Here is a 27,295-nt window from a genome sequence, read left to right as displayed (position 1 = left end):
ATCAATCTGCCTATTCTTTCATTGTTTGCATTAATCTGTCTTCTATTTCAAAAGCGTGCATAAGCAAAAATAGTAGCCTTTTGTCTTCTTGCCACACATCCTGGGTGCAGGTGCTCTGTTACCCCTTCATAGAGCTGAAGGCTTGTGGTTGAACAGTTCCTGGTCCCCTCAAAATGCCAAAGTAGCTTAACCACACTTTTCCCAAAATGTTAACTTTGTGGGCACTTCTAGTTTAATTTACTTACTTGGGGACGTGTAATAGGTGAAGCCAATAGTGTGCAGGCTTTGGAAAGATTTCTAATGCAGTTACTCTTTACAATATCTAGAGGAAACAACAGTCTCTACACTATCCCATAGTTTCCTCTCAGATTTTGTCAGGATTTGGCTGGAGTCCTCTGGATCAAGGATCTCTACCTACTGCCCGTGGCTTCTCTGTATCGGTGAATCTTTCTCATCACTATCCCCACAGTACAGGCAGTCCTTGATTTAAGACGTTTCGAGTTACAATGAACGGCACCTAAGACATTTATAAATCGACACCCTGTTTCGACTGTCTGGTGTCAGTTTTGACTTTACGGTGCTTGATGTGACGCGACACCGTGCCATCTCCCTGGAGAACATCTGTCCAAACTTCCTTGGACACTTTCTTTAAGAAAGCAGACGAGACTCCAGAAAAACCTGCAGCCAGGACTCCTGAGACGACTCCAGCCAATAGGGCTCCACCATTCAATTCGGTGGAGATTCAGCCTGATTCGGTGGCCGAATCTCCGAATCGAATCAGGAGACCCTTTAATCTCTCTGAATTGAATCAGAACTCGAATGATTCGGCGATTCAGACATAGACACAGCTTTAAATGTTTTTTCTGCATACCTCAAGGTACCAGGTGGCTTGTGAATGCTGAGATGCTGGGGCAGATGGAGCGTCCCACAGGAGTGTGGGGGGCTCCCCAGCGCGCTCGACAGCAGACCCTGAAATGGACCAGAAGCACTTCTGGCAACTGGTGCCTCCTGGGTCTGGGGGGGCTCCTGGGTTCCCCCCAAGGCCGATTGCCAAGCCGGGGGAGCGTGGGGGCCCCCCCCCCCCATGCTCCCCAGTGGACCCAGAAGTGGACCAGAACTACTTCCAGTCCACTTCCGGGTTTGCTGCCAAGCATGGGCGGGGGGCCCTGCGCTCCCGTGTGGGACGCTCTATCCACCCCAGCACTGCAGCATTCACAAGCCATGCTGGTACCTCAAGGTATATAGAAAAAACATTTAAAGCTGTGTCTATGGCCGAATCAGCATCGAATCTTCAGATTGGGATTTGGCCGAATCAGATTGGGGACAGTGATCTGCATCGACAGATCAAATCTCGGTCCCTGATTTGGGCCGAATCCAAATCGAATACAGCACATTTCGCACGCCCCTACCAGCCAAGAACCCTTCCAGAAGTCAACCAAGAGCCCTTCAAAAAGTCTAGCAAAGTAACCTCAAAGAAGTCCTTCCAAATCCATATGATTGCTATTTACAATATAAATACATTAATGTAGCTATATTATTCATCTATAATTGATTGAGTACAACATTCTGGGTTATTTTTGGTGAAAACGGTATCGGACTTTGATTCAGGAACCAATCCCCCATTTATAATATTGTTCCTATGGGAAAATCAATTCTGAGTTACAACATTTTGACGCGGTTTCCAGGAACCAGTTGTGTCATAAGTCCGAGAACTGCCTGTACCCTCTTCCACTATAGGCTGTTTCCACAGTCAGAAGTGACTGTTCTCCTGTTTAAAGATTTTCCATTCTCCACTCACCTCCCTGCAGATGCATTTGGGCCCCGTCTACACTCATCTGCCTCTGCCTCCTGCCAGAGCTGCTGGCGGCAGACAGCAGTCACCGCTGCCAAGCTGCAAGAGCGCATGCGTGTCCATGCGTTTCTGATGGCTTTGTGTAACTTCAGGCAGCAGCTGTGTTCCAAAGCAAGCAATGCAGCCTGGGAAAGCACCAGCTGCTGAACAGACGGCAGCAGCTGACAGAAGGCGGAGGAGTGCCCATGTGTGCCTGTTGGCAGAAGCCTTACTCCAGTCTGCAGGGGTGCTTTAAGTGTTGGCAGAAAAGAGGACTCTGCCATCACAGAGGTGCTTTGGTTGAGAGCGTGATCAAAGTTTGGTGAGCAAAGCCCTAGAGTACTGCCAAGAAAAGTGTTACATGGACTGGGCCATGGTTTATTTGGTTTTCTGCTTCATGACCTGACAAAGAATGTCTTGCCTTTGAAAGCTTGTCTAACTGTATCCCAACTATGCAGTCTGTCCAGTAAAAGCTGTCACCCGAAGAGTCCTCGCCTCTTGCATAATTCCTGGACCATCGGGGCTATAGCATCACTCTCACACAACCTTTTCACCCAAGTCATGTTCCCTAGCATACCCCTTGTTTAGCAAGAAGATGGTCATTAACAGTGATGACTTTTTTTTGGCTTCCTTTGTAGCATCTTCCAGTCAGAAGCAGTGATAGATGTCTCCCCAGACATGAGACTCATTATATATTGAAGCATTTGATGATCTAACAACCTAATAAAGTTAATTCTTAAATTGCTGATCACACATGGAAGTACAGATCTGCTAACTTTTGGTGATTCACCATGAACTCTGATTCCTCCAAATACATCCCTGGTGCAGAATAAAGCAGCAGTAATCTAAAAGCCAAGTGAATTTGTGCAAGACAAGAATTTTTGCGGGTGATTTCTTTTATTAGACCAACTGCATGGTTGGGGATACCCAAAAGCTTGTCTAAGTCTGTCCCAGAAGGGTATACACTTTAGACTAACTAAATAAGATATATAGCATAAGCATAGGCTTTTGTGAACTCAAGACTGGGGGCTGGGGAGGGTTGGTGAAGTGGGGACAGAGTTGCTGAAGGGGAAAGGTACTAAAGAAACAACAAGACTCCAGAGAAAACATCTGCAGAAGGCAAGTACTCGTGTCTGCTATTGCCAAGCAGCTTAAAAACCTCGTTGCGATGTGGGATTTTTCCTTTCAGATCAAAAGGACAAAAGCAGTTCATTCTGCAGGGCCTGTAGAAAGCATTAAGAGCAGACAGAGTGGACTAATCAGAAATACGCCATTCGACTCTAAATAACCTCTTGAAGAATTAGAAGTAATAACCCGAAAGAGATACCTGAAGAGCATGCAGCGTACCCGAAGTGGTGCTATTTGAAAGAGGCAGAGAGTAAAGCAGAACTGGGTATCCTATTCAATCCAACTCAGATTGCTTTGATTTCCATTTGAGACCTGCCTGCAGTGGAGAATTGAAAAAAGTGGATCCACCTGCATATTTGCTTAGACCACCCCCAAATATAATACGGGTTTCTCTCACTTCATGCGGGTTCTGTATGTGCAAATTCGCTCTTATGCGATGATCCTTTTTATATAAAAAAAAATTCATTATATGCGTGGTAAATTCACTCTTATGCAATTGGTGTGGTGGAAGACTGCAGTCAGCTACCGTGTGTGGTGCATTGTGGGAGTGACGCGCGCCAAAATATAGTCTCCTGTGTGGATCTGTGCTCCTCGCTCATTGTCTGCGGCATGTGTTTCTGTAGTTGCCATCCCCATTATGATAGTGCCCTGTGCTTTTGTGTACTGTCTTCTGTTGGTGAGTACCAAAATTGTCAGTACAGTCGAGGTCTTGAAACATATTCCTATTTGTTACTTTGTAAAGTGGGTTCCGATGCGAATTTGAGTTATGTGCCGTTTTCCAGAAACGCACGTACAGCTTAAAGCAAGAGAACCTGTATTAGAGTTTAAAAATAGATCAGGTGCCAATAAAAGCATAATTTAGTGGCTTTTCTATGTCAAAAATACACCGTATCTATACAGTGACTTAATATATTGAGTGAATTAATGCAATTGGGTTTTGTGTGCATGTGTTGTATGTAGGACACAAGCTGAGAGAGTGAGGAAGCCACGCTGCTGTAGAAATCCTCAAGGGCTCCTGCCACGGTATTCAGAAAGCCAAGCAGAAGGACAAGAACAGCTCTTCAAGCTGACAGACAACATCCAAGATGAGTTGTAAGTACTGTTCCAGCAACTGTAGTGTTTACAATACACTCGCTACATGCACTGTATTTTTTGTGTCCTCGTGATAAAGACTAAAACCGTTCTCTCCCCCATTTCATCTATTTCTCTTTCTTTTGATTTCCTGGAGGATGGAACAGATGCTTGGCAACTTTCACCATTGCCTCCCTTTCGAGTGTCTCCATGTGATATACTAACGTTACATCATGTCATCTCTCAGAAGTGGCAAAACTGGACACTGTGCTCCAGATGTGGCTTCTTACCCCAGTGCCAAATAGAGAAGAACGATCACTTCCCTTGATCTGCTGGCAACAGTCCTACTAATGCAGCCCAGTATGCCATCAAGCTTCTTCGCAACAAGGACACAGTTAGCTCATATTCAGCTTATTGTCCATTGTAACCCCCATGTCATTTTCTGCTTAGACAGTCTGTCCCCAGCTTGCACTGGTGCTTGGGATTATTTCAGTCTAAGTGCAGGACTTTGCACTTCTCCTTATTGAACCTCATGGGATTTCCTTTGGTCCAATCCTCCAATTTCTCTGCTATTCCTCACAGCTTGGTGTCATCTGCAAACTTGCTGAGTGTGCATTTTGTCCCATCTTCCAGGTCGTTAATGAAGATATTGAACAAAACCAGCCCCAGGACTGACCCCTGGGGTACTCCACTTGATACTGGCTGCCAACTAGACATCGAACCGTTGACTACTACCCTTTGAGCCCAGTGCTCCAGCCAGTTTTCTCTCCACCTTGCAGTCCATTCATCCAACCTGTACTTTCCTTATCTTGCTTCAAGAGTGCTGTGGGAGACTGTATCAAAAGCCTTGCTAAAGTCAAGGTGCTACATATCCATCGGTTTCCCCGCATCCACAGAGCCAGTCATCTTGAAGGCAATCAGGTTGGTCAGGCAAGACTTGCCCCTGGTGAATCCATGTTGACTGCTCCTAATCACCATCTTCTCCAAATGCTTAGATTTTATTTTTATATGTATTTTTTCCTTTCGAGAAAAGGAAGTTATACAGAAATTATAGTACTGGGCATCTGGCTTTGTGCCTTAATCTATCTCATTTAGGGTATTCCCTGCCCTTCCGTATCCTTCTCTTCCTTTCTCCTCATTATTTTTCAAACTCAGAGGCATAATGGATATGGCATCTGCTCCATAAGCATTATAATTGCATTAACACTCATTGGATGCACACTAGTGATCATTGCATCCTTGGTGGGAAGTAGGGAATTTTGAGTGTAGTTAGGTGCTTGCATTCAAGGTTATATTGTACGTATTAAAGCATAAATACTATAATGGAGAATCTCCAAAGTCTTTGGAGCATTGTTATAGTGCTCAGAAATAGAACTGACCATTTTAGGCTGGACGTAGTAAAAATGTCTTTACTGTCTGAGCCCCCAGGACCTGGAATAGATTCCCTCCAGGTGTGGTGCAGGCACCTACCTGCTCTGGACTCATTCAAGAAATGCTTGGATGCTTGTCTTGCTGGGATCCTTTGACCCTAGCTGACTTCCTGCCCCTGGGGCAAGGGGCTGGACTTGATGATCTTGGAGGTCCCTTCCAGCCATAACGTCTATGACATCTATTAAACTTTGCTTATTTTTTAAATGAACCAAAATAATCCTGAAAAATGTTTTTTATTAGAACGACCAGTCCTGAAATTTGACTCAAACACATGAGAACATAGTGGTATAGGCAGCATTGAAGATCTTGCTGTATGTGTGGGTTTTTTGTGGGGGTTTGTTTTTTTTTTAAAGAATTTTCTCATGTTCCAAGCCAAATCAAGTCCAAATCCATGAGTCAGTCCAGAACCGTAAGTGGCCCTACAACCGGCAAACATCCTCCACCCCCGCCAGGGGCTTCAGGTATTTCCAGCGTCTTTTGGTCGGCATGCTACGTGCAGACCCAGGACCGGAGGCCCCCAAGTTTCACCTGCCCTCAACCAGACGGCCTCAGGAGCAAGCTAGGGAGGAGCCTTCCATTTCCATAAAATGGGCTTTAAGCCCCAGCATCTCAGTGGGTGCTAAACCACACCAGAAGAACAGTTATCCCGGAGAGGGCTGAAGGAAAACTACCTTCATGGACCCAGATACACGGTGTTTCCCCTGCCAGGTAGGTATGTGTCTAACAAAGGACTGGTAAATAGCATTTTTAAATATGTCTTAAGGAGGCAACCACCTAGCCGCACAGGGACGCAACTGGGCACTCAAGGCACAGGAGCAGCCAGTTCCAGTTGCCAGCATGCCGCTGATACAGCTGTACAGCTGCCAGCACGTACCAGCTGTTTTCCCCCTCCTCTCCCACAAGTTGGCACCTGGGGCAGTTGCCCCAGTGCCCTCCCCCCCGCTATACCACTGCAACCACCAACTGGCTTTAGCATGAGGTTCAGACCATGCAAGGAAGAACGTAGGTGAAATATCCAAAGAAAAATTGCTTCCAACAGACACAGCCCATTTGTTGGACTGAAGTTGAAAACGTGGTCTGCAATCTACTTTCATCCCTCCTCGAACTCTGCCACTGGGGACAGGCGTGTTCCAGGGAGAACGTGCAGTTCAGCGCAGTTGTGTCTGCAGTCCCCCAGGGGAGAGGATCTGGCACGGGAGAGTAGCTTGAATTTGCTGCCTGTGCTTCAAGGGAGCGTGGTAGTGGAGACTCCCAGAGGAGGCGCAGGTTCAGGCCGCATCCGTCTCTACTACCCAGGCATTCAGGGCTGTGTTAGCAAACTAGGGGCAGAGGTTTTAGTAATGTGGCTGCTGCACTCTGGCCCCCTCCATCCCCCCCTTTCCACACTGGGCAGATTTCCCTTGTCAGGAGACCACAATCTGGCTTCTGCTAAGGGAAAAACTGAGCCTGGACAGCTGAATTTTTTTTTTGTATAGATTTTCCAGCTGAGATTTTCATACGTAACACTTAGTTTGTACCACCCAAATGAGTATATCATTGGTGGTTTGGGGGGGAATGGGGTTTGTGTTTGTTCTTCACAGAATCATAGAATCATTTGGATTTCTTTAATTAGGTTGTTCATTTACTCTTGACTTTTTTACCATTAAACGTATCTCTCAAGAAGAAAACAGTATTTCTAGTCATGGAAAACCGGTACAGAATTGTGCCTCTGACTTTTATCCTAGCATTGTAATTAAAAGCACATTTAGAGACCTGATTATTTGCATATTTTCCTTCAGAGTTAAATCCATAAAAGGGGGCTTTAATACCTTTCTCTACTGTTCTAACTAAATGTTTCCACATTTTTTTCCATTTAGGCTCACTGTTTTACTTCTGGAAAATATTGTGTAATTACTTCCTGATGTAGTTAAAAACCAACAAATTCTCCAGAGATCTGGTTGCTTCTGCTTTGTTCTACTGGATCGTGTTTCATTTAATTTTTCATTTTCTTGTATTAATTTAATTATTTTAATCATAGAAATGTACGGATATGAAGAAAAGCTAAACCAATATTTTAAAGGTTCAACAGAAGTTCTGAAAACTAGGCACAGGAGAGAGGATGTGTGTTGGCAAAAGAAAATGAGTAATGATGTATGACTCAAATGTAGAAAAAAAGTAGGGCTTTAGCTACAAATTTGCTAACATTTCTTTGCTTCACCATGAAATCACTGTTCTCCATTTTTATACTTCTGGTCCTCAAAATACATCCCTTACCCCAGTGACAACCTTGCAGGAAAATTGAAAAAAGGTTTAATGCAGCCTGTTCTGAAAAGTAGAAATTAATTGCCAAGTTTTCCAAAGTGTCAGGTAACTATTCCCACTGGACTCCGTGGCAGCTGCTGGTACTGAGCACGTCTTTTAATATCCAGTCTACAGCAGAAAGAAATAATTTCTTTTAATGTATTTGTTTGCTCTTGTTTAGACAATATTCTTGCCATTCAGTGGGAACTTTTTCTTTTCTTTTTGTCCCCTTGTCTTTAAAAGCATTTAATTTAACAGAACCCAACCTTCATTGGAATTAAAAAAAAAAAACCTCTGATAAAAGGAAGCAAGCCTGTCCATTAATCAGATTATGTTGTTAGAATATAGCATTGTTGTGTAGATCTCTCTATATAGATATAGCTATCAATCTAGATATAGATATCTAGATAGATATGTGTGTGTGTGTAGTGGAAACAGTGACATGATGGGATTGACTGCTGTAAAGACGGTCACCTTGCCTTTGAAATGTTTATAATTGTCCTGCAGCAGTTATTTACTTAGAATAGTATGTGACCGCTGCTTTTTAATGCAGTTTAATGGAAACACAGTGCAATCAAGTTTTCACGGGCCAACACGGAAAGCTTCTAATACCAACCAGAGCCCCATTGTGCCTCTAGTTACCCATCTTCAAAATGGGAAGACAAAATGTGTCGCAGCTGTGTTGCAAGGAGAAATTTCATTTTCTACTAGTCTCTAGTTAGCTGCATGGTTTACACTTAAAATTACCGAGGCTTTTCTCAAAATATGAGCTAATAACTTCAGGGTCCTAGACATCTAAATCATTTGATGCCTCGGGCTTCTGTGAACCAATGCCAAATGCATGACAGCTGCTATGTATACCTCCTTGGCAGGTTACCTCTCGCTCTTCCTTTCTAAAGTTACGCAGCTCTTAAATTATCAAATGTTTATAATGATTTTCAAGTTTATTTTGTGATTTCATTTGAACAAAGCCAACGCGGTTCTTTTCTAGTGGACTACAGCTGTCTCAATCTCATTGTTCCGAATCTCAACATTTTAGCCTTTACTTTGTGCAAGAATAATGAGAATTGTGCTTGAATCCAGCAGAGAAATGAAAGTCGGGGTTGCTAGCTAGGAAGAGTAATTTTAAGCAACGTAAGAAAAGAACGTTTTCAGTCTAAGCCCTGAGAACGCAGCAGATACCCTGGCAATATGTGTGCTTTGATTTCATGTCCTTGAGGCAGTAGGTAAGGGAGAAGGTTTGATTAAATAAAAAAAAAAAAAAAAAGTGTATGGAGCAAGGGATGCAGCCAATGTGTGTATCACTCAGATTATTTGAAGGAGGGGGAACACAGCAAGATGGGTTTAATTGGCTAATCTGTATTTTGTTGGACAAGTTGGAGGTGTGCTATTTAGCAGGTATGTAGAGATCTGTGCAGTCTACCTAGTAGAATAGATAAGCATAGTAATTAACACAATTATTGTTTGAAACTTCAGAAGCATTTAAATGGTCTTAAAAACCCTCCTCTCCTTAATCATGCTATCTGCATTTACACTGACAAGCAGCGTAAACCTGGCCTGATTAGGAGACAAAGAGAAGAGACAAGGCAAGGATTGGCTACAAAATGCAGAGCCCTCTTCCAGCAGGCTTTGATGGAGAAGATTTGTTCGAGGTTATCTGCATGATTATTTCAGTCCCAAAAGTGGGGTGTGGGGGTTGTTATTATTGTGGCATCTCTCAGCCGTAAGCACCTTTTTGGGGAAATAAATCTGATTACCTGGCCTTGTTGTATGCTTTGGTACTAAAATTATTTTTATAGCAAATGGCTCATTCAGATGCAGACTGGCATATTGTGCAAAGGTTGAGTTAACAGTGCCTCAGACACTTGCACTCGGAGTTTTTTTTGCCCTGGCAGTATCAATACACTCTCTTTCATTATACCTGCCTGGAAGTTTGATTCATACCACATTTTTGGCCTGTTGCTGCTGTTCTCAGTACCTGCTTTTTCTTCACTGGCTTATTTCCTAGGCTAGGGACAGAAATTACACACAAACTACTTAAATCGTTCAGGAACCAGTTTAAACTTGTAACAGAACCGAAGTTCAGTGCACTTAAACCACTTTCAAAATGTCTGGAACAGGTTTAAGATAAGCCTGGATGGATGTAGTATCAGATTTAGGTCAGACTGGTTTATGGAACTTCTGTCCCAGATCTCCTCCTCCTGGTTCAACGTGATTCATGGTCCTCCAGCATCCCAGGATGCTGTGCAGCTGTGTGCTGTGCTCTGCTGCAGTGGAACAGGGCTGGCCCTGCTGTCAGCGGGGGCTTTTCCATCCCCTGGAAAATTCCCTCCTTGGCCAGGAGAATTGGCCCAGTTCCCAGCTGGGGAGAGGAGAGTAAAGCCCCCACTGTGGGCTTCCCTTCCCCTGGACTGTGATCTAGGGGGCCGCAGCTGCTGGTACGAGCCACTGCAGGGGTCCAGCTGCCTTTCGAGTTGGAAAAGTGACCGTGAGTTCACTTTCTTATCGCTTCAATTTAGACAGTTTACAGAAACCTGCAAACATTGATTCGATTCAGCCTCAGGCTTTTTGACTGTGTGTACTTAGCCCTAGTGTCCAGATCTAGACGGACCACGTCTGCAGCACCCAGGAAGCACTCGGCTCATTGCAAGAGAGCCGCTTGGAGATCCATACACGATTTAACCAAGCATCATGCAATCACCGAGTCTTCCAGGGCAGATGCTGCCTTTGGCAAAGAAATCCTCCAGTTGCTGTCCTCCTGTTCTAACAGAATAGACTCTTTCCTACAGGCTTGTTCATAAACTGGTGGTCTGTTGACAGCACATAGATAATACTTCAAAATCCATTTTACATTTTCACTTAATAGGCTGGATCAAGAAATCAAGATGCACTTTTTTTTAAATAGACCATAAATGTTGTGGCTTATATTTATATTGAGGCCTCAATGTCGTGTTATATGTAAAATATCTATTTCAATTTTGCATTCCCTTCCTTTTTATTTTTACATTGATCTTTTCAGACATAGTAATTCTCTAATCTCCTTAATTCACCCTTTTCTCCCTTCCATATTCATCGCTCAAACCAACTAATCTCTCCGGGGAAACCTCCCGCTTGCTGCTTAACCTTTCACCTTCGGTGTTAAACAGCTAATTCCTCTTCTCTAGCTACCGAGTCAGGCAGCAGGTTAAGTTGCTTAAAAAAAAAAAATCCCCCAAAAAAGCAGGGAGCAAAAAATGAAACACTGTATTTTGCAGCATGCCTTGAAGAATGGAACAGCACTTCAGCAATGCATGTTACAACACCATGCAGCAAAACAGACTTACAAAGAACGGTCAGCTCTGAAGTTAACTTAAAAATACATCTTGTCGTTGCCTGAGACGCAGAGAAATTACGCAGCGCAACCCTGTTGAATAATGTTTTTGACATGTAAGCTATATGCCACCTTTATAAGGAGATGCTGGCCTCCCCCATCTACATTTCAGGCCATATTGTGCGTGTTTACTTCATTTCTGCTGTTTTATTTGCACATTCTCCATCACATTTCCATTCCTTGTGTACCTGTGCTTTGACCATAACCTCAACGCCTCCTGTATAACCAAAGCTCTCAAAGCTGGCAAATAGGTACTTAATCCAAAGGCTGTATCTACTGTGTAGTTTTGGGTTTGGGGTATCCTGCAGTTTACTTTTGATTAATTCATATGAAACCGTGAAGCCAAGGGGCTGCACACTGTGAATTATCACAGCATTATATGCTATGTAGTTCACTTTTCAGGTAGAGTTGCAAAGTATGCAAAAAATGAGTGGCAAGTAGAAGAGAACTATCTATCAACTCCATAGTTTAGCTATTAAACCTGATAGGCTGCAGTGCACTGATTTGTCTTTCTGATTTTGTAGTTTCATAGTGGTGGAGAACATAGACAGCTATTGTGTTCTCATTTCGTCCAAAGCTGTTTATTTCCTGAAGCGTGGAGATTATGTTGACCGGGACGCCATCTTCCTGGAAGTCAAGTATGATGATCTCTACCACTGCCTTGTTTCAAAAGATCATGGGAAGGTTTATGTGCAGCTGACAAAGAAAGCTGTGAGCACAAGTAGCGGTGTAGCAATACCAGGCCCATCGCATCACAAACCTATGGTAAGGACCTAGTACTTCCCCTTCCCCTCAAGTGATGTTTTCTGCTGCATACAGGGATAATAATACAACCATCAAATGCGTCGTTGTCATCTGTGAACATTCTTCTTTGCTGCTTGATTATGAAAACTGCAGGAAGTGTGGTGTAGGAAATACGGGGTTTTTTCTGGCTTTTTTTGTCCTGCCACGAGAGAGGCTTGGGTGCAGAAATAATTCAGGTACTTTTGCTCTTATAAACTCAGCAGAAAGATATGGGGAAATCCAGCAGCTCCTTGAACAGGGAGACATTTGCCGACAGATATGAAGGAGTGTTCCACTTCTTGAGGGCAAAAAATGTAGTCCGTATGAGTAGACTGTGCATCAACCAGGATATGATTGCTGGAGGCCAAAAAAAAGTCCGAAGCCTTATCAAGTTATTCTTCCATATAATGGGGACATCTATCGGATTGCTTCAGAGCATGATGTCCTTTCTTCCTCACCTTGTACACTGCATTTTTTTAAAAGAAACTATTCTCTCCAGTCCCCTCCACACACCTACGTATTGCTTGCCTGTAATAAAATTAATCTTTGCCATAAAATTCACAATTGTAGCTTTCCATTCTAATCCTGTTGGAGCTGGCTCGTTTTATTACGGCAGCGCTAAAAGCCCCATTGTCCAGGCTCACAGCAAGGGCTTCTCCCTGCCCCAAGTGGTTATAGTCTAAATAACAAGACAGACAAAATATATAAGAGGAGAAACAGAAGTGAGATGTTTTACCCAGGGTACTTATAATACCATAAGAAGCTCCTGCCCTCGCCTTTTCATCTGAAAATCACCTACCTAAAATGCCTCTAGGTACTTCCTATCAGAGTATCTTAAATTCCTGTACAAACATTATTTCACCCGCTCTTAACACGGAGGTAGGTAAGGGAAGCCCTGCTTTATCAAGAGTTAGAATGATGAATGCGAGGACAAGAAACTAAGACTCCCAGTTCCCAGTTTTCTGCTGTTTAAGAAGTTGCCTGTTTAATGTGAATTAACCAGGCTGGTCATTTTAGTTGGATGAGCTCTACTTTAGATAGATAGATAGATAGATAGATAGATAGATAGATAGATAGATAGATAGATAGATAGATAGATAGATAGATAGATAGATAGATAGATAGATAGATAGATAGATAGATAGATAGATAGATAGATAGCCTACTTTCATGTAATCATATATTTACTGTAAATGGATACTTCTGTTTCTCTTAGCAGTGGTGGTAATTTTTTTTTCAACGCCATAGATACCATGTTGGTAACACAATCTCTTATTTGTGCAGGTTCACGTAAAGTCTGAAGTCCTCGCAGTAAAGCTGTCTCAAGAAGTAAACTATGCAAAGAGCCTTTATTATGAGCAACAGCTTATGTTAAGACTTAGTGAAAATCAAGAACAGTTGGAGCTGGACTCCTGAAAACATCACACTTCCTGCCAAAGGGAATTTACTTTACACACTGCAAGTACCAATCTGGGACAGAAAGGTCTCCTGTCTCTTAAATAAAAGGAAAAAACAGAATCTCGATGTTGGGAAATGTATTCTGTAACTATAGAAAGCAATGCACTGGAAACAAATGAATACCATTAGTATTTGCTGTATGCGGTGATTTAGATTATGAGAGAACCAGATTTTTTTTTTCAGTGTTAGCTCGATAACCACCACATTTTAAATGCATTTAGTCCTGGGAGAAGCCCTGTGTTTTGTTACCTTGTATATATGTACAACTGTTTGATGTAAATAAGAAAGTATAGACCTAGGGTGTGGTTATGTATAAAGGTCTATCTACTGTAAAGAAATTAAAGAGAAACTATATTGAGCCTTAATGCACTAATTGAAGCTGCACACTCTCGCTGTAGAAAGTTATTCTTGTGAGTGGAGGAATGTAGATGTAATAAAAAAATATTCATTAGAGTTCTTTGGAGCTGGAAGAGCACAGAAGCCCTGTAGCGCGGGGTGGCTTTGTTAATAGTCTCATAAGGGTGCGCTGTGTGTTTGATTTTTTTTTTTTTTTTCAGCGCCATCAGTGCAGCTGGAAGCAGATGCATAGTCATCGACCAGAAATGCCACCTCCATTTATCACAGCAGATTCATCCTGCTTTTGTGACTCTGTTGGGAGTAAGTTGGGGAGGGGCTGTCTGGTTCAGGTAGTTCAACCACGTTCTCAAAGCCCTGAAAAACAAGCTCATTTTTTTTGGTAAAATGATTGAGTTCAGTTTTCAGGAAGGTATCCACACCCTTTTTGAAGGCCTTGGAACTGCCCCTGCAGACAGGTTTCAAGAGGACGTTGGTGAGATGTTTTACAAATATTTGGAACGGACAGCACTTGAAACGGATCTTTTTTTTCCTGCACTTTGATCCAGCAAGTATATTAGTTGGTGGTTGTAGAGTTGCTCTTTAGTGGTAAGCTGCTGGGAACGGTTTGGATTGATCTGGAGAACAAATCACTGCAGCATTTGTTTTGGAATCTAAAAACCCAACTTTTCAAGAGAAGCTTTCAGAATAGATAAAGCATTCCCTCTGCCTCTCTCTGTGCTGGATGTCAAAGGTTTGTCTCCTTGACCTTGACAGTGTCCTTGTAAGAAGAGCAGAGATTGCTCCCATAGGCTTTGAGAGGAGAGAGCATTTTGCCCTTTTAGTCGAAGCTGAAGGAAACTGACTCTTTCTTTACTGGAATTTAAGTCTTTTCTAAGTCTTTTTTTTGTTTGTTTGGGTTTTTTTTGTTTTGTTTTTTGGGGTTTTTTTTTCCAGTTAAAAAAAAATCTAAGGACTTTTCTGTTTCGTTTTTTAATGACTCTGTGGCTGTGCATCTCAGGAGGCAGTTCAGGTGATTACACTGAAATCCTTCCTGCGGCACGGCGTCTGCTGTGCACGGTCCACCCGGGAGGCACACCATTTCCACAAAACTACGGAGCAACGTTTTACAGATTTCAGCAGGTTTCAAGTTTTCTAAGCACACTTTCTTTTTCTAAACTTTTGATTACAAATGAGCAGTCCACAGAAGTTTTACACTTGAATTCGCTTACCTTTCATATTCTTAACTAAAGGCACACAATAGGAATATTTTTTAAATTGAAGGCTAGAGTAAAACCATTTTTAAATCTTGTGATATGTTGAATGCAGAGGATCATTGTGCTGGGAGAAGCTGTGATGGTCAGCGGATGTGTGGATGGTCTGTGCTTGGAATTTAAAATCCATAAAGGTCCGTTACACAAATGAAGCTGGCTTAATACATCACGTTGTTGTACATTTCTCTGTATATTTTATTTTTCAAGTAAAATGTAAAAATTCAACAAATGCATTGGCTCAACAGTGCTTTAACGTGTCAGTCCCATTGGACTCAACCACTAAGCTCACTGCTCCTGTCCCATGTAATTCATATTTATTGCAGTGAGCACACAGCTATTAAAGCTGGGTGGGTTTGGGGGTTATAGGGGGAAGCAGCTAGTATTCTTGTAAGATCGCACACCAGTTAAGAAAAATATCAAGAGACAGTTCCCATCTTTATGCCACTGATCCTGGCTCAGTGGAAGAAAGTTCCTAAATGATCGTTTGCTTATTATGGGGCCAGATATGTTATGCTATTTTAAGCAGCAAGGCACATCAATAGCAGCACCGCTAAAAAGCTTGCACCCTGAATGTAATTATTTTTTTGCTCAGGGAGATAGTAAAGATAACGTCTATGATTTGCGAATGTTTTTACGAGCTTTGGGAAGTACCTACTTGTTGAGGAATGGCAGGTGGTCATGACCATAGAGTAAATAAAGTTTGCCATTTAGACTGTAGGAAATCGTGAGCTGCCGGCAGGACACGAAAGCAGTGACATTTATATTTGGTGCGAAAACTTTTAGGTGTGTTACGCACGTAGTCTAGGACTGAGATCCCCATCTCCCTGCAAACAGCGACTAAAGTTCCTTCTCAAAGCAAACATGCAGCCGCGTGTTGCTCTGATGGGAGCCTTCACCATATTACTGTAAAGGGCATGGCCTCCACAGAGCTGAAGGCTGAATTTTTACCTCATTTAACCTTTCTTGCACTAAGATGTTGGGTTGAACTTTCAATATGCATCTTTAAAACCATCTGGAGCTGGAGTGATGTGAAGATATTGTCACTGGAACCCAACTATTTTTATACCTTTGTTAAGAATTCTTGCTGAGGGCTTCCTATTGTTATTGGCACTGCCAAACTATTACTAAGTGAATAAATAACTCTCGGATTCCAAGACCCATATTCAAAAATAGTTTTCTGGGGACGTGGAGAATAAAGTGAAGGTTTCCAGTTTGTCCTCCTCGGAGAGTTTCTAAGAACTAAAACACAAGCTTTAAACAAACAAGAACTGATAGCTGCATTTATTGAATTACATAGTCGTTAAGGGCTGCCTTCAAATCGTGAGCACTAAGCGGATAATCTTGCTTTCCACATCATCACTGTTGAATACAAATACTTCTCAACTACAAACAAAATAGAGTAGCAGCCCCTTCCTGCTTCTAGTGAAGACGGCAGGGAGAATGGCATCTATGTAAATGTAACTTTAAAAAACCCCACAGAAATGTGATAGTGTAAATACATCTCTTGATTAGACTTTCTAACTTGTCAGAAACTTTGCCAAGAGATGGTAAAAAATAATTAAAGCCGATACTGGTTTTTTTTCCCCCCAACGACTTTATGCTTATGTTAAAGTTAACATGAAATTATTCATAACTGCCTTAAGTTACGATCTACCTTGGCTTGCTCTGACAGACGTATGGAACACGTCACAAAGATGCAGATGCATTGCGTGAAACTTATTGGAAGCAGTACTGTATACAACTGAAGATGCTCTACTACCTAGTCTTTTCTTTCTCCCCCTCTGTTGAAAATCGTACAGCATGTTCTCTGCCCACCTAGACGCACTTGCTTTTTATTCTTGTTTGAGCTGCTAACGGTAGAGCAGTCGGAGAACATTTCTAATAGCAACGTGTACGCGTAAAGGTATTTCAGAATAATTTTGAAGAAGTTTAAATCTGTGGTTCTAGGCTGTGTAAGCAAATGTGATCATAAAAACCTTTCAAGGCTCTTTATTATGTTACTCCTATTAAAGTATTCCTCCCTCATGTGGAATAAAAAATGTTATCTGGCTACTAGTACACATTGGGTGTTTCCTTTTTGTAGTCCACTCCTGTAAAATGTTCTCGTTTGAAGCTTGGAGGGGGGGGAGGGGGTTACAACTTTGTGAATAGCCTTTGTAGGAACATGCTGTTCTCCTGGAAACTGGTTGCTGGCAACCCTCACTTGCAGAGCCACTATTTATACGCGGGAGGTGGGCGGGAAGGTGACAAACAACAAATATGCAAGTCACAGAAAAATATTCATTCCTGAACTTAATGAAAGCCTCTGTGAGCCCAGGCACCGATTGGCAGAGCTGCAACAAAAATATGACTTACCAGAAAGACGCAGATGTTTTGCAGTTTCAAATACCTGTTTTTGTGGCCAAGATTTCTCTGAAATAGAATACTCCAGACTGGAGCGAGCAAAAGCCATGGCCCTTGAACTTAGGTCTTCACTGCAGAATTAACCCAGGCTCCCCGCTCCCATCCAGAAACCTCTCCCCAAAGTTTGGTGGTGCTTGCAAACCCAGAAAGCTGGTTTGTCTGGAGAGATGCCGATGCATCTCTCGTTCAGGCAGGCAACCTGCTCACTTTGCACTCAAAAGTTCATAGTCCTCCCATGCCTTCCTACAACTCCCCCTAGGTACCCAGGACATGTTTTCACATGGTGAATTCCTGGATATTCCCTTGGAAGTTTTAGCGATACCTATGAGCGCGTGCAGCGCCAGGGAGGACAGTGGTAACGCTTCCAAATGGGCCAGGCTCATCCTGATGCTCATCGCCCAGATTGACTCTGCTGTGAAGTTGTATAAATGCACGGCTAGAAAATAGATCCCCCTGAACCTTATGTTTCATGAGCACAGAATACACTCATAGAAAATAAAGTAATAGGACTGTTTTTCAGCTATGTTGCCACTCCGGATTTGGTAGCGCAAAGCATATGCTGCCTTATAGAAGACCTGTCTAGTATGTGAGTTGATGAAGGGGGGAAATGCAGCATTGGATGAACCCTAAAGCCTTTGGTGTACTGCTTTTACCACCTCTCTCACACTCTGTTGCCACTGAAATAAATGGCAATGCTCTGACTTCAGTAGGAGCAAGATCAGTGACCAAGTTAAAGCAGCAGCGGTTTTGCCTGTGTTGCAAAAGAGGCACAGAAAAATCCAATGGTTTTATTCTTTTACCTGTAGTTTCTCCAAACCCAACAGCTGCATCCAGAGACCTCCTGTTCTTTGCTCCATTGATCTACTGTGTTGTGGCTGTAAAGATTTGTTGATTGTCAGGGACGTGTGGGTTGGAGTTTGTGGAGGTGGTTTTGGCGTTGGCCTGGTTTGCACATTGAAATCCAAAAGCTGTAGTTGGTCATCTGCTCTCTATTTTCCTTGGGTAGTTGGAAAAGGTTATTGTGAGGATTTGACTTCTTCCCTTAGTCTGAGGAATGATCTGGTTAAAACCTCATGGCTTGTAGATGTCAAAAGTGGCTTTTTCTTATTGGCTAGTAGGCAACCATTTCTAAGTTAGATGTTCATATGACTTCTCCATTAATTTCACACAGACAGCATGAAATTATTTTGGAAAACAGGTCGTGTTTAAAAAAAAAAAGTTTATCCTAGTGCCCCCATTAGATTATCTTACCTAGAACAGATTGCATTTAAAAAAATGGTCTGGGTGACTATGACCAGCTATATTTAACTATGCAGCCTCTTTACTAGACACGCTCATAGGTAGTAGCAGGTAACAATTAAAGATTACAAGTAACAATTGCAGGTACCTGTCCCCTTTCATTCAGGAAATACAGTTTCAGTTGCAGTGACCTGGAGAACAAGTCTGAGCATATAGAAGGGTAGAGAAAAATAGCTCTTGTGGAAAAGAAATGTAAAACTCCCACAACTGATGCACAATTGGGGACAACATCCCATTACATAAGTCTAAAACTAGAACTAGGCCTCCCATGCGTATGTCTTCACAAGTTTACTGGGCTGCTTGATTGCAATGAACCAAAACAGTTTTTTGCATAGGAGAAAAGGTAATGTCAGTAGTATGTGGAAGCTTAAAACAGACTGTCCCAGGTTACTGATCTCTTACTCTGATGTGGTCAGGGAGAAAGGTGCTATACATGGATTAAATCAGACAATTTATATCAGGTATATTAATACAATGCAAAGCAAAAATCTAGGTATGAAACAACAGAAGTTTCTCTTTGCAGAGGGCAATGCTCAAAAAATGGAATAAGTAAAGCACAGCTTGGTAGAAATGTAGGGCTGGAAGGGACTTTTAGCTATTTAAATAATTTTCTTTCAACATCCAACAAATCTTTCTGGCTGTGTATACATTTTTTCTGAGTGGCCATTGAAGAAGAATTCACTAGACTCATAAAAAGTAGGTTCTGTGTTTACCTCGCCCACAAATTTCCTGTGACCATAAAGTTGATGTTTAATCTCTGTGCAATGTTGTCATTCATTTTTCTGCCAGAGCTGAACTGGAGCCATAAATTTAAAATCGGAATCAGAAATTTCCCCTGCGTTCATGAATCTGGGGTGTGATTGAGAGCCCTGGCTGGTCCATCTTCGTATCAAATGGAAGTCCAAATTCTGCTCTTCCTTCTCATCGCTCCTGGAACGTGGATTGCTCAGCTACCGAGAGGGTTTGGCTGGTCATAACCCAATAGCATGGGCAGCAAAATGGAAAATGGTCCTGGGCTACATGGTACTATATAAGCACAATCGTAATGGTGTGAACAGCATGCAAGGAACAGCATGCAAAAGGCACTTTTCAGAGATGGAGAATACTTGAACTGCTGAGAGAGAAGGCTTTGTTTACCAAAATTGTAGTGCTTACATTTTTGTGGAGAGAAGGACAAGTGGCTAGAAGTCTTTCTGGGGGAAGTTTTGCCCCTTGGCTAATTGTTTGGTCTGTCGACTTCAACAGCCGCTCTCACGTGTTCTCAGTTTCGTAATAACTTGCTCCCGTTTTTATGTGCAGCTGATCAGTGCAAGTGATGGCTTTGAGTTCTGTGCTGACGACAACCGCGCAGTGCTCTTAACCCATCCCTAACACCTTCCTCCTGAGGATCTCAAAATGCACTTATATATTTTAATGCTTGCAGTGTAATACTGCCTTGAAAGAGGGGAAATCAAAGGCATTGAGAAACTGGCATGAGAGCTGGGCACAGAACCTGTCTCTGCTGCTTCCTTCTGGCTGTGCCTGACTCTCAAGGTGACTTTCCATCTCTGCAAAAATGCTGACTTCAATTCTTGCCCTCTGGTTTTAAGATTGGTGGAGGGGAAAAGCTTGTGGCCCTTTTCATTTCCTTGAAGAATATGCCATTACTTGTGCTGGTTACAGGGACTCAGCTTCTGGCTTTTGGGACTGCAGAGAATAACCTGTTCCCAGTTTTAAATGTCTGAATCACCTAACAAAAATTAAAATATTAACAATGAAGCCTAGTGGGACAAGCTGATAAAGTGTTCAGTTATTGGTGTGACTGACAGGCTTCCTGCGATAGGAGGGTTTGTAAGGATTCAATCCGTGGCAGTTAGTTGCCAGATTTATATTTTTAAACTTTTGTTCTGACTACTGAGCAAAGAGATCACTTGAACTCAACTTTAGAGTCATGACCAGGGATCCTGGTTTTTTCCGATTAAAAAAAAACACAAAACCCTAGTTTTCGGATTTAAAAAAAAAGTAACCCCAAATGCACGTTTTTCCATGATTAAAATGCGACACCACTAATATACAGATGTATATATAGGAATGTTTCATTTTAATCATGGAAAAATGTGCATTTGGGGTTACTTTTTTTTAAACCAAAAGTTGGGGATTTTTTTAAATTGGAGAAAATCAGGATCCCTGGTCACAGCTCTTACAGAGAAGGAAGATGGTCTGTTTGTTGGAGGATAGAAGTGTTGGGCTCCGTTCCGTGATCTCTGGGGGGATCCAAACGCAGTCGCGGTAATTAGGAAGTCCTCTCTCTTAGGAAGGACAAAACCCGCATTTCCCCATCTGCAAGGGGTCTGATATTATTTACTCCCGCACTGTGAGCTTTGATTTATTGATGGTGGCAAAGGACTCAGATCCTTGGAGAAGAGGCAGTATATCAAGACAAAGTATTCTTCTTTGCAGCGTCCCATGCTAAGCTGCCAACCCAGGGAGCACCTGGGAACAGAGAAAGAAGAGGACCAAAGATTAACCAGTACCCTCTCTGTGAGTGATGCCAACCCATCCCAGATCTCCACAAACCATCGAGTTCTGTGAAGCGTCCCAACGCCCCCGATGTGTCGTTTGAGACGGTTGCTTCCTCCACTCCGGCTGGGTTTGCACAATACCGGTGGACAGCTCTGGCGTGTAGCATTAGTCATGTGAGAGAAGGCTTGCCAAAAAAAATGAATTAGCAACTCTTTAACCATTGACAAGCATTGAATAATAATGTTTGCTGTTTTCCTCAGTGGAATTACAGTACACTGAACACAGAAATAAAAATAATCTTGGAGCTAGATGTGCTTACATAAGAGATGCCTATTCCATTATATCAATTCTATTAATGGCCTGTTCTACAGCAATGTTGTAGCCTAATACGTTTTGACTCCAGTCTTACAAGGGCCCTTTTGGAAACCAACACGCTGTTGCTGCAACCATGTGCCCAGCACAAATATTTCTCACAGGGGACAAGAATAACCTTGCACCTCATGCTTATTCTGGTCTGACTCAGAAGTACTAAAAGGCCACGAGAGAAGTAAACAGCTTTCATGTGGGTTTACGCTCCGGGTAAATGGATGGGTCACTTAAAGGACAAGAACTGTGCATAGGAGCCATAGGACAATTGTTTCCTCCGCAGAAATGGCCTGAATGTTGTGGCCACGGAGGATTTTCATGATTGAAAACCGTCCATCGCTGTGAAATGTCTACCCCAGCTCTCTGCTGGCTTCACGAACGTGGACACAACAGGATGCATAATGGCCTGTATTTAATGGGTCTTTTATTGAGCCAGCGCACGGTGTAAGGCTTTCCCCATAGCTTGGCAGCAAACAGTGGTGTGACCTTGGGAGGTCACTCACCATACCTAGTGGGTTGCTTCCAGGCCTTGGCAAACTTTGTTCAGTAAACAGTGCCTAGCTACTCACGGTTGCTTAATAACATGGGGGGGACGTGCCCCTGCGCTGTAGCTCTGCAAGGAGACTGAAGTTCTGTTTGCTCAACCTGCGTGCCCAAGCATCCCCGATCATTTAAAAGGAGATCGGACAGATTCCTGGAGGACAGGTCCATCGGTGGGCATTAAACATGATAGCTAGGGGTGCAACCTCAACATCAGGACCTCTAGACCTCTGAAAGCTATAGGGTGAGAGGGGGCAGGGGACGGATTAGCCTGGACGTGCTCTGCTTCTATGTTCTTTCCCTTGGGATCCATTCTTTGTCGCTGAGAGAGGCAAAGTACTGGGCTAGATGACATCTGTTATGTTCTTTTGAAATACAGGTGTGTGTGCTTGGACTTCAATTCTGATAAGGGAAGGAGCACTGCAGGTATTTGTGACTTTTTCAGTGCAGAATGAATAGGTGCATCTCTACTTCCCTTCGCAGCCAAACGTCTTGCAGAGCGGCAGGCGAGGGGCCATGCCCAATCTCCACTAGTTACCCATATCAAAAGATGTGGTTTCCCTTGGTCTAAAAAAAAAAATATCTCGGCATGTATGTGAACCTGCTGAGGTAGGAGCAGTTTTGGGGCAGTCGCCGTATTTGCAGATATGCCTCAAAATATCCAATTCTGTATTGCTAGAATAGGTGCAGTAGGAACCATTTATAAATATCAAGTAAGCGGCACAGTGCCTCTGTGATGGAAATCATTGTAATTATGCCCATTATCACATCCATAAACCAAGAAACAGGAAAAAAGGTGAAGTGTCTTGGCTAAGGTCTTACCCCAGATCATTTCACAAGTGTATTGATCCATTTTTAAAGTTTGTTCGACCCATTCATATATTCTTGCAACCCACAGGTTGAGAAACTCTGCTCTAAACAGTAGTCGCTGTAACAGCAGCTCAGAGTGAGGACGAAGTGAAAGCAGCCAGAATGACCCAGAGTGCAATGCATGCGTGTTGGCAGCTGTGGTCAGAGCAAATGGGCTACTTTCTCCCCTCTGGGATCACAAGTCATTGTATTCACTATAAACTTTAGCCCTTGCCAACTCCTGTCTGCCCGTATCACTCAACCCCTTCCGCTGCCCTCCCCTTCCATGAAGGAGGATGAAGAATCGGACACTAGTTGTAGCTTCCCCTTTCTCCCCCCATAATGTTATCGGTACCACTTGCTTTCCCAAGGAAATAGGGGTAGAGACACATATTTGAAATCTACTGGGCTCTTCGAAAAAAACGAGTGGGTGGGGGAGTCATTGCTGTGAATACAAGTGCATTTGTTTCAACAGCTGTTTCAAAGTTGATGTGTGGCGAAAGGCGATTTCGTTATGGGTGTTTTGTAACTGAAAATCATGTCTGTGATTGGCAGGAAGAAATGCAAAGAGCAATTTGGAGCTAAAGCCAGTGGAATCCATAGACAGAAGTGGGAAAAGGACTTGGTGACCATGTAGTCATTATTAAAAGAAGGAAACAGATATTTGAAACACAGTGACCCAAAATACCCTACATGTAGGGGTGTTTTCAAAATGTGAACTTGTATCCAAGTGTCTCCGCTGGCCAGCTGTGACGGATCAGACTAAAATCACTCCTGTTCATTTATGGGTCTTCACTTGACCGCCTTCCTAGCCATGCCAATTTAAATGATTTTTCACGTTTGTTTTCTTTGCTGCATGAAACAGCCCATCTATTGCTTCCCCTCCAAATGCTGGTCTAGAAGACAACCGAGATTCTCTGGCAAGATCCGTGTTCAGAAATGTAAATGGTTACAAGGTCCTCCAGCTGTTTAATAATTCTCTCCTTGCGCACTCCATTATTTCTCCAGTCGTCAAGAGAGTTACTTTAATGATTAATACAACATTTCTTTCCTTCTAAGCCTCCAAGACTTTCACTTGCCCCATGACTTTAAAAAAACACCTTGATAGGATTCATCCACTAATTCTCATAATTTCCTAGGATGTCTGTTGTCCAAACTAGATGATCTGCGTCCCAATTCTCATTCTTTTGCCCATATTAATTGTTTGCTAATCTTTACAATAGTCCTGGCTTCTTAATTTCGTTCTTGTTAAAGTTTTGTTTTTAAAAGTCTATTGGCCATTTGAGAATTGCTAATTTCCTTCCCCTCCTCCTCTATTCAGCGACCTGCCCCTCTGATCATCTCTTTATAAAAACCTACTTATTCTCCATAATCCCTTTAGTATATTCTTCTCTTCTCAACTCCCTTGAGTTTTCCCCTCCAAGCTCTGGTTTGCCTTCTCTTTCCAATACAGGAGCATCCAGATCCCTCAGCAGTCCCATATGACTATGCTGGATGCTGCTTGTTCCTTGTGTTTTTGTTCAGAAATGAATAATTTTGCTTTAATTATAGTAATCTTTTAGGACTCTGCAGCCTCCTCTTGCACTGGAGGTTTTTAACGTATTCAATTCAGCATTGTCAATCATACAGCAAACACGACTGCTTGAATCCCAACCTACACGACGGGCCAACTCCATTTGGTTTGTTGGGGATATTACAAAGCCTGCTCATTTTTGTTTTGAACTCAGCCTTCCAGTTTGCTGTGTTTGGTGCAACAAATGTCCTTTTCTTCCCTTCTTCCTTCTTTTTTTTTCCCATTCATTTCAAATTGCATAAAGTAAGGGTCACATTTGGAAGAAAAAGTCATAATGAAAGCCTTTAAATGTCAGCTTTTTGAGTTTCTGATCTCAGGGCCCAGGCAGGACCGCTGGGATGCCCTGGGAAAGCTGATGAAAGGTTTATTCCCTCTCATGTTCGAATGAGTTTTAGCCCTAGAGGAGAAGAAATATAAAAAGGCCACATGGGTGCAGAAGACTGACATCTTTGGAAAGACGAGGGCCTTACCATGTGGCCAATACTTCCTGAGAAGTAAAATCAATAGGAGCTGAGGTTGCTCAGTACCTGATGGGATCAGGGTCATGGGCACGAAGCCAGGCTTGTTTCTGTGGCATGAATGGCGGTTAGAGAGTTAGGGGACACTGGAAAAACAAGCCAGAGGGAAATGTGGTCAGGACGTACTTGATGGAGACAGCCACGCTCCAGGTATAAATCACACCTCTGCCAGATTCATACAAAGGAGGACTGTTCCCATTTTCATCCCTCAAGCCCCTGAAACCGCATCCTTCAGATGGAGCTCAGCAAGCTGCTGCCTGGCCTGCACTAATATAACTCGGGGTGGGTAAGAGGGGCACCTGCCTTGGGCATCAAGTTAAGAGGGGTGCCATTATAGCCCTTCACCCCAGCAGAGTCCATGCCCTGGCATCATTGCCATGCTGGCATCTCCAAAATAGTCCCTGTCTGCTGCAGCAGCTCAGCTGGGGACCGTTGAGTCCCTAACATGGATAAAACTGGTGCACTTGGATCCCCCTCCTGGAATTGCACCCGCAGGGTTTGCCCCAGGCATGGACACTGCCGGCCTGTTTTCTCCCCCTGGCCATGCAGCTAAGAGAGTCAGTGAATCACCTCCTTTATACAAATGAATGTGGGTTGGAGCAGGATGCCTGTGAGCTCGGTGCCTTGCCCGACCCCTCCACATCTTAACACGATGGAAAGCCGCATCTGTCCAGTTTCTGCAGCACTCCCCTTATCACAGTATCCAAATACAGGTATCTCCAAAAGCATCCAAGTTGTGGTCTTGAATAGGCATTTTCTTGTAAAGCTTCTGTGAGTTTAGGAATGATTATTTCAATTCACAGGTGGGGAGCCCGAGCTATGGAGAAATGAAGTGATTTTCCTCGAGTCACACATGGAGCTTGTGGCAGGAGGAGACTTCGGGAGTACCGCGCTGCATCCTCACTGTTAGTACTCATGGGGCTGTATTCACCTGGGATTCCTAAGGTGGGTCATTTTCATCTCCATTTTAAGCCTGGGAAACCGAGGCACAGATGCCCAACCCAAAACTTTCAAGGCAGAATCCAATAACAAGGTATCCAGACACAGACCACTTAGTCCTGAATTTCAGAAAGGCCAGATACCCACAACTGCAATCATAAGCAGCTATGGGGGTCCTTGCACTCCTGAAAGCCACACCGTTGGTCTTTTAAATCCTCCAAAGTATTTAGTCATCCTACTCCCACCTAAATACATTGATTATCTGGGCCTAAGTAATGCGCCCAAGGTTACAAGTGAAGAGCAAAGCAGGGAAAACCCCTAAGAGTATGGCATATTACAAAAGTATGCATCATACCTGTTTTTCAGTGGCTGGAGCAGGGTAGAATTGGATCAGATTTAGGTGTACAATAAATGGAATAAGATTTGTCCCATTGTCTTTTATCCCCAGTTGTTTCAGTCAGTCAGTGTAGAACGCAGTAAGTATAAGCAGTTTAAATGATGCCTTACATAGTGCATCACTGTGCATAATCCATTGTCAACCACACTGCCTATTTGCCCAGCTTTTCCAGGTCTCTCCGAGCTTCCTTGCAGTCTTCTCTAACCTGGATTGACCTGAATAATGGTGTGGGAATCCCAGAAGCATAAGGTTAGTTACCACTTACACATTTTTTCCCATCTGGCAGTAAGTGCAGATGCTAACATTGTTCATAAAAACATTGCTTCCTTCATAAAACCATTGCTTCCTTCTTGAACCTGTCACGTGGCACGACAGAGGGTGGGAATTATTGAATCACATTGGCCAAAAAGTATTGCAAAATTGGCCCTCGAGGTTTATAACTAGGAAACCAAATGGACAGCTCTGCAGAACCCCAACAACACACGGACATTTGCATTTTTATGCTCAGGTCAGGGCATTGGAGGGCCTGTTGGCTGCGGGAAGTTGTAGGCAGCCACAAAGAGAACGGCGGATCTGCATTCACTGGTTGCATTTAAGCTCACAACTAGGACAGTCGCGCTGGGGAAGCTGTGCTTGTAATGCACCTCGCTCTCGCACCTCTTGGAACGGGTGTGCTTCTTAACAGCAACGACAGGCCTAATCGGCGACCAAGTTAGTAGAGCATCCTGCTTGTATCCTGGGGTGGGGATAGAGGAGCATCCAGGCTCACACTAAGTTCAGCAGAGCCTTTTCCCGTGCCTCGGCTTGGCAGACAACAAGCAAGGAGGCTTCCAGTGTTAGGGAGACGCGCAGGAGGGACTCGGTGTTAGTTTTGGGGTAGACGAGGGCAGGGAAGATATTTTTGGAAGCCTGGATCGTGCCCAGAAGAGAGCTGTTTCCCTTGGCCTGTG

The 27,295-nt window shown here is 43.2% G+C and overlaps 1 protein-coding gene across 6 annotated transcripts in view; it reads left to right on the top strand.

Annotated features, from left to right (window-relative positions):
• The window catches only part of VPS13D (vacuolar protein sorting 13 homolog D), a 189,632-nt gene extending 172,615 nt beyond the window's left edge, over positions 1–17,017 (top strand). For all 6 annotated transcript variants that reach the window (XM_019476110.2, XM_059716348.1, XM_059716349.1 and 3 more), the window contains 3 exons: positions 3,920–4,051; positions 11,636–11,876; positions 13,179–17,017. In XM_019476110.2, coding sequence (XP_019331655.1) covers positions 3,920–4,051; positions 11,636–11,876; positions 13,179–13,310 — 505 coding nt within the window. In that variant the 3' untranslated portion in view covers positions 13,311–17,017. The remainder of the gene's footprint in view (positions 1–3,919; positions 4,052–11,635; positions 11,877–13,178) is intronic.
• Positions 17,018–27,295: the final 10,278 nt, after the last annotated feature.

The sequence above is a fragment of the Alligator mississippiensis genome, chromosome 13, assembly GCF_030867095.1.
Source record: "Alligator mississippiensis isolate rAllMis1 chromosome 13, rAllMis1, whole genome shotgun sequence".
Taxonomy (NCBI): domain Eukaryota; kingdom Metazoa; phylum Chordata; order Crocodylia; family Alligatoridae; genus Alligator; species Alligator mississippiensis.
This window is presented reverse-complemented; position numbering and strand designations above follow the sequence as displayed.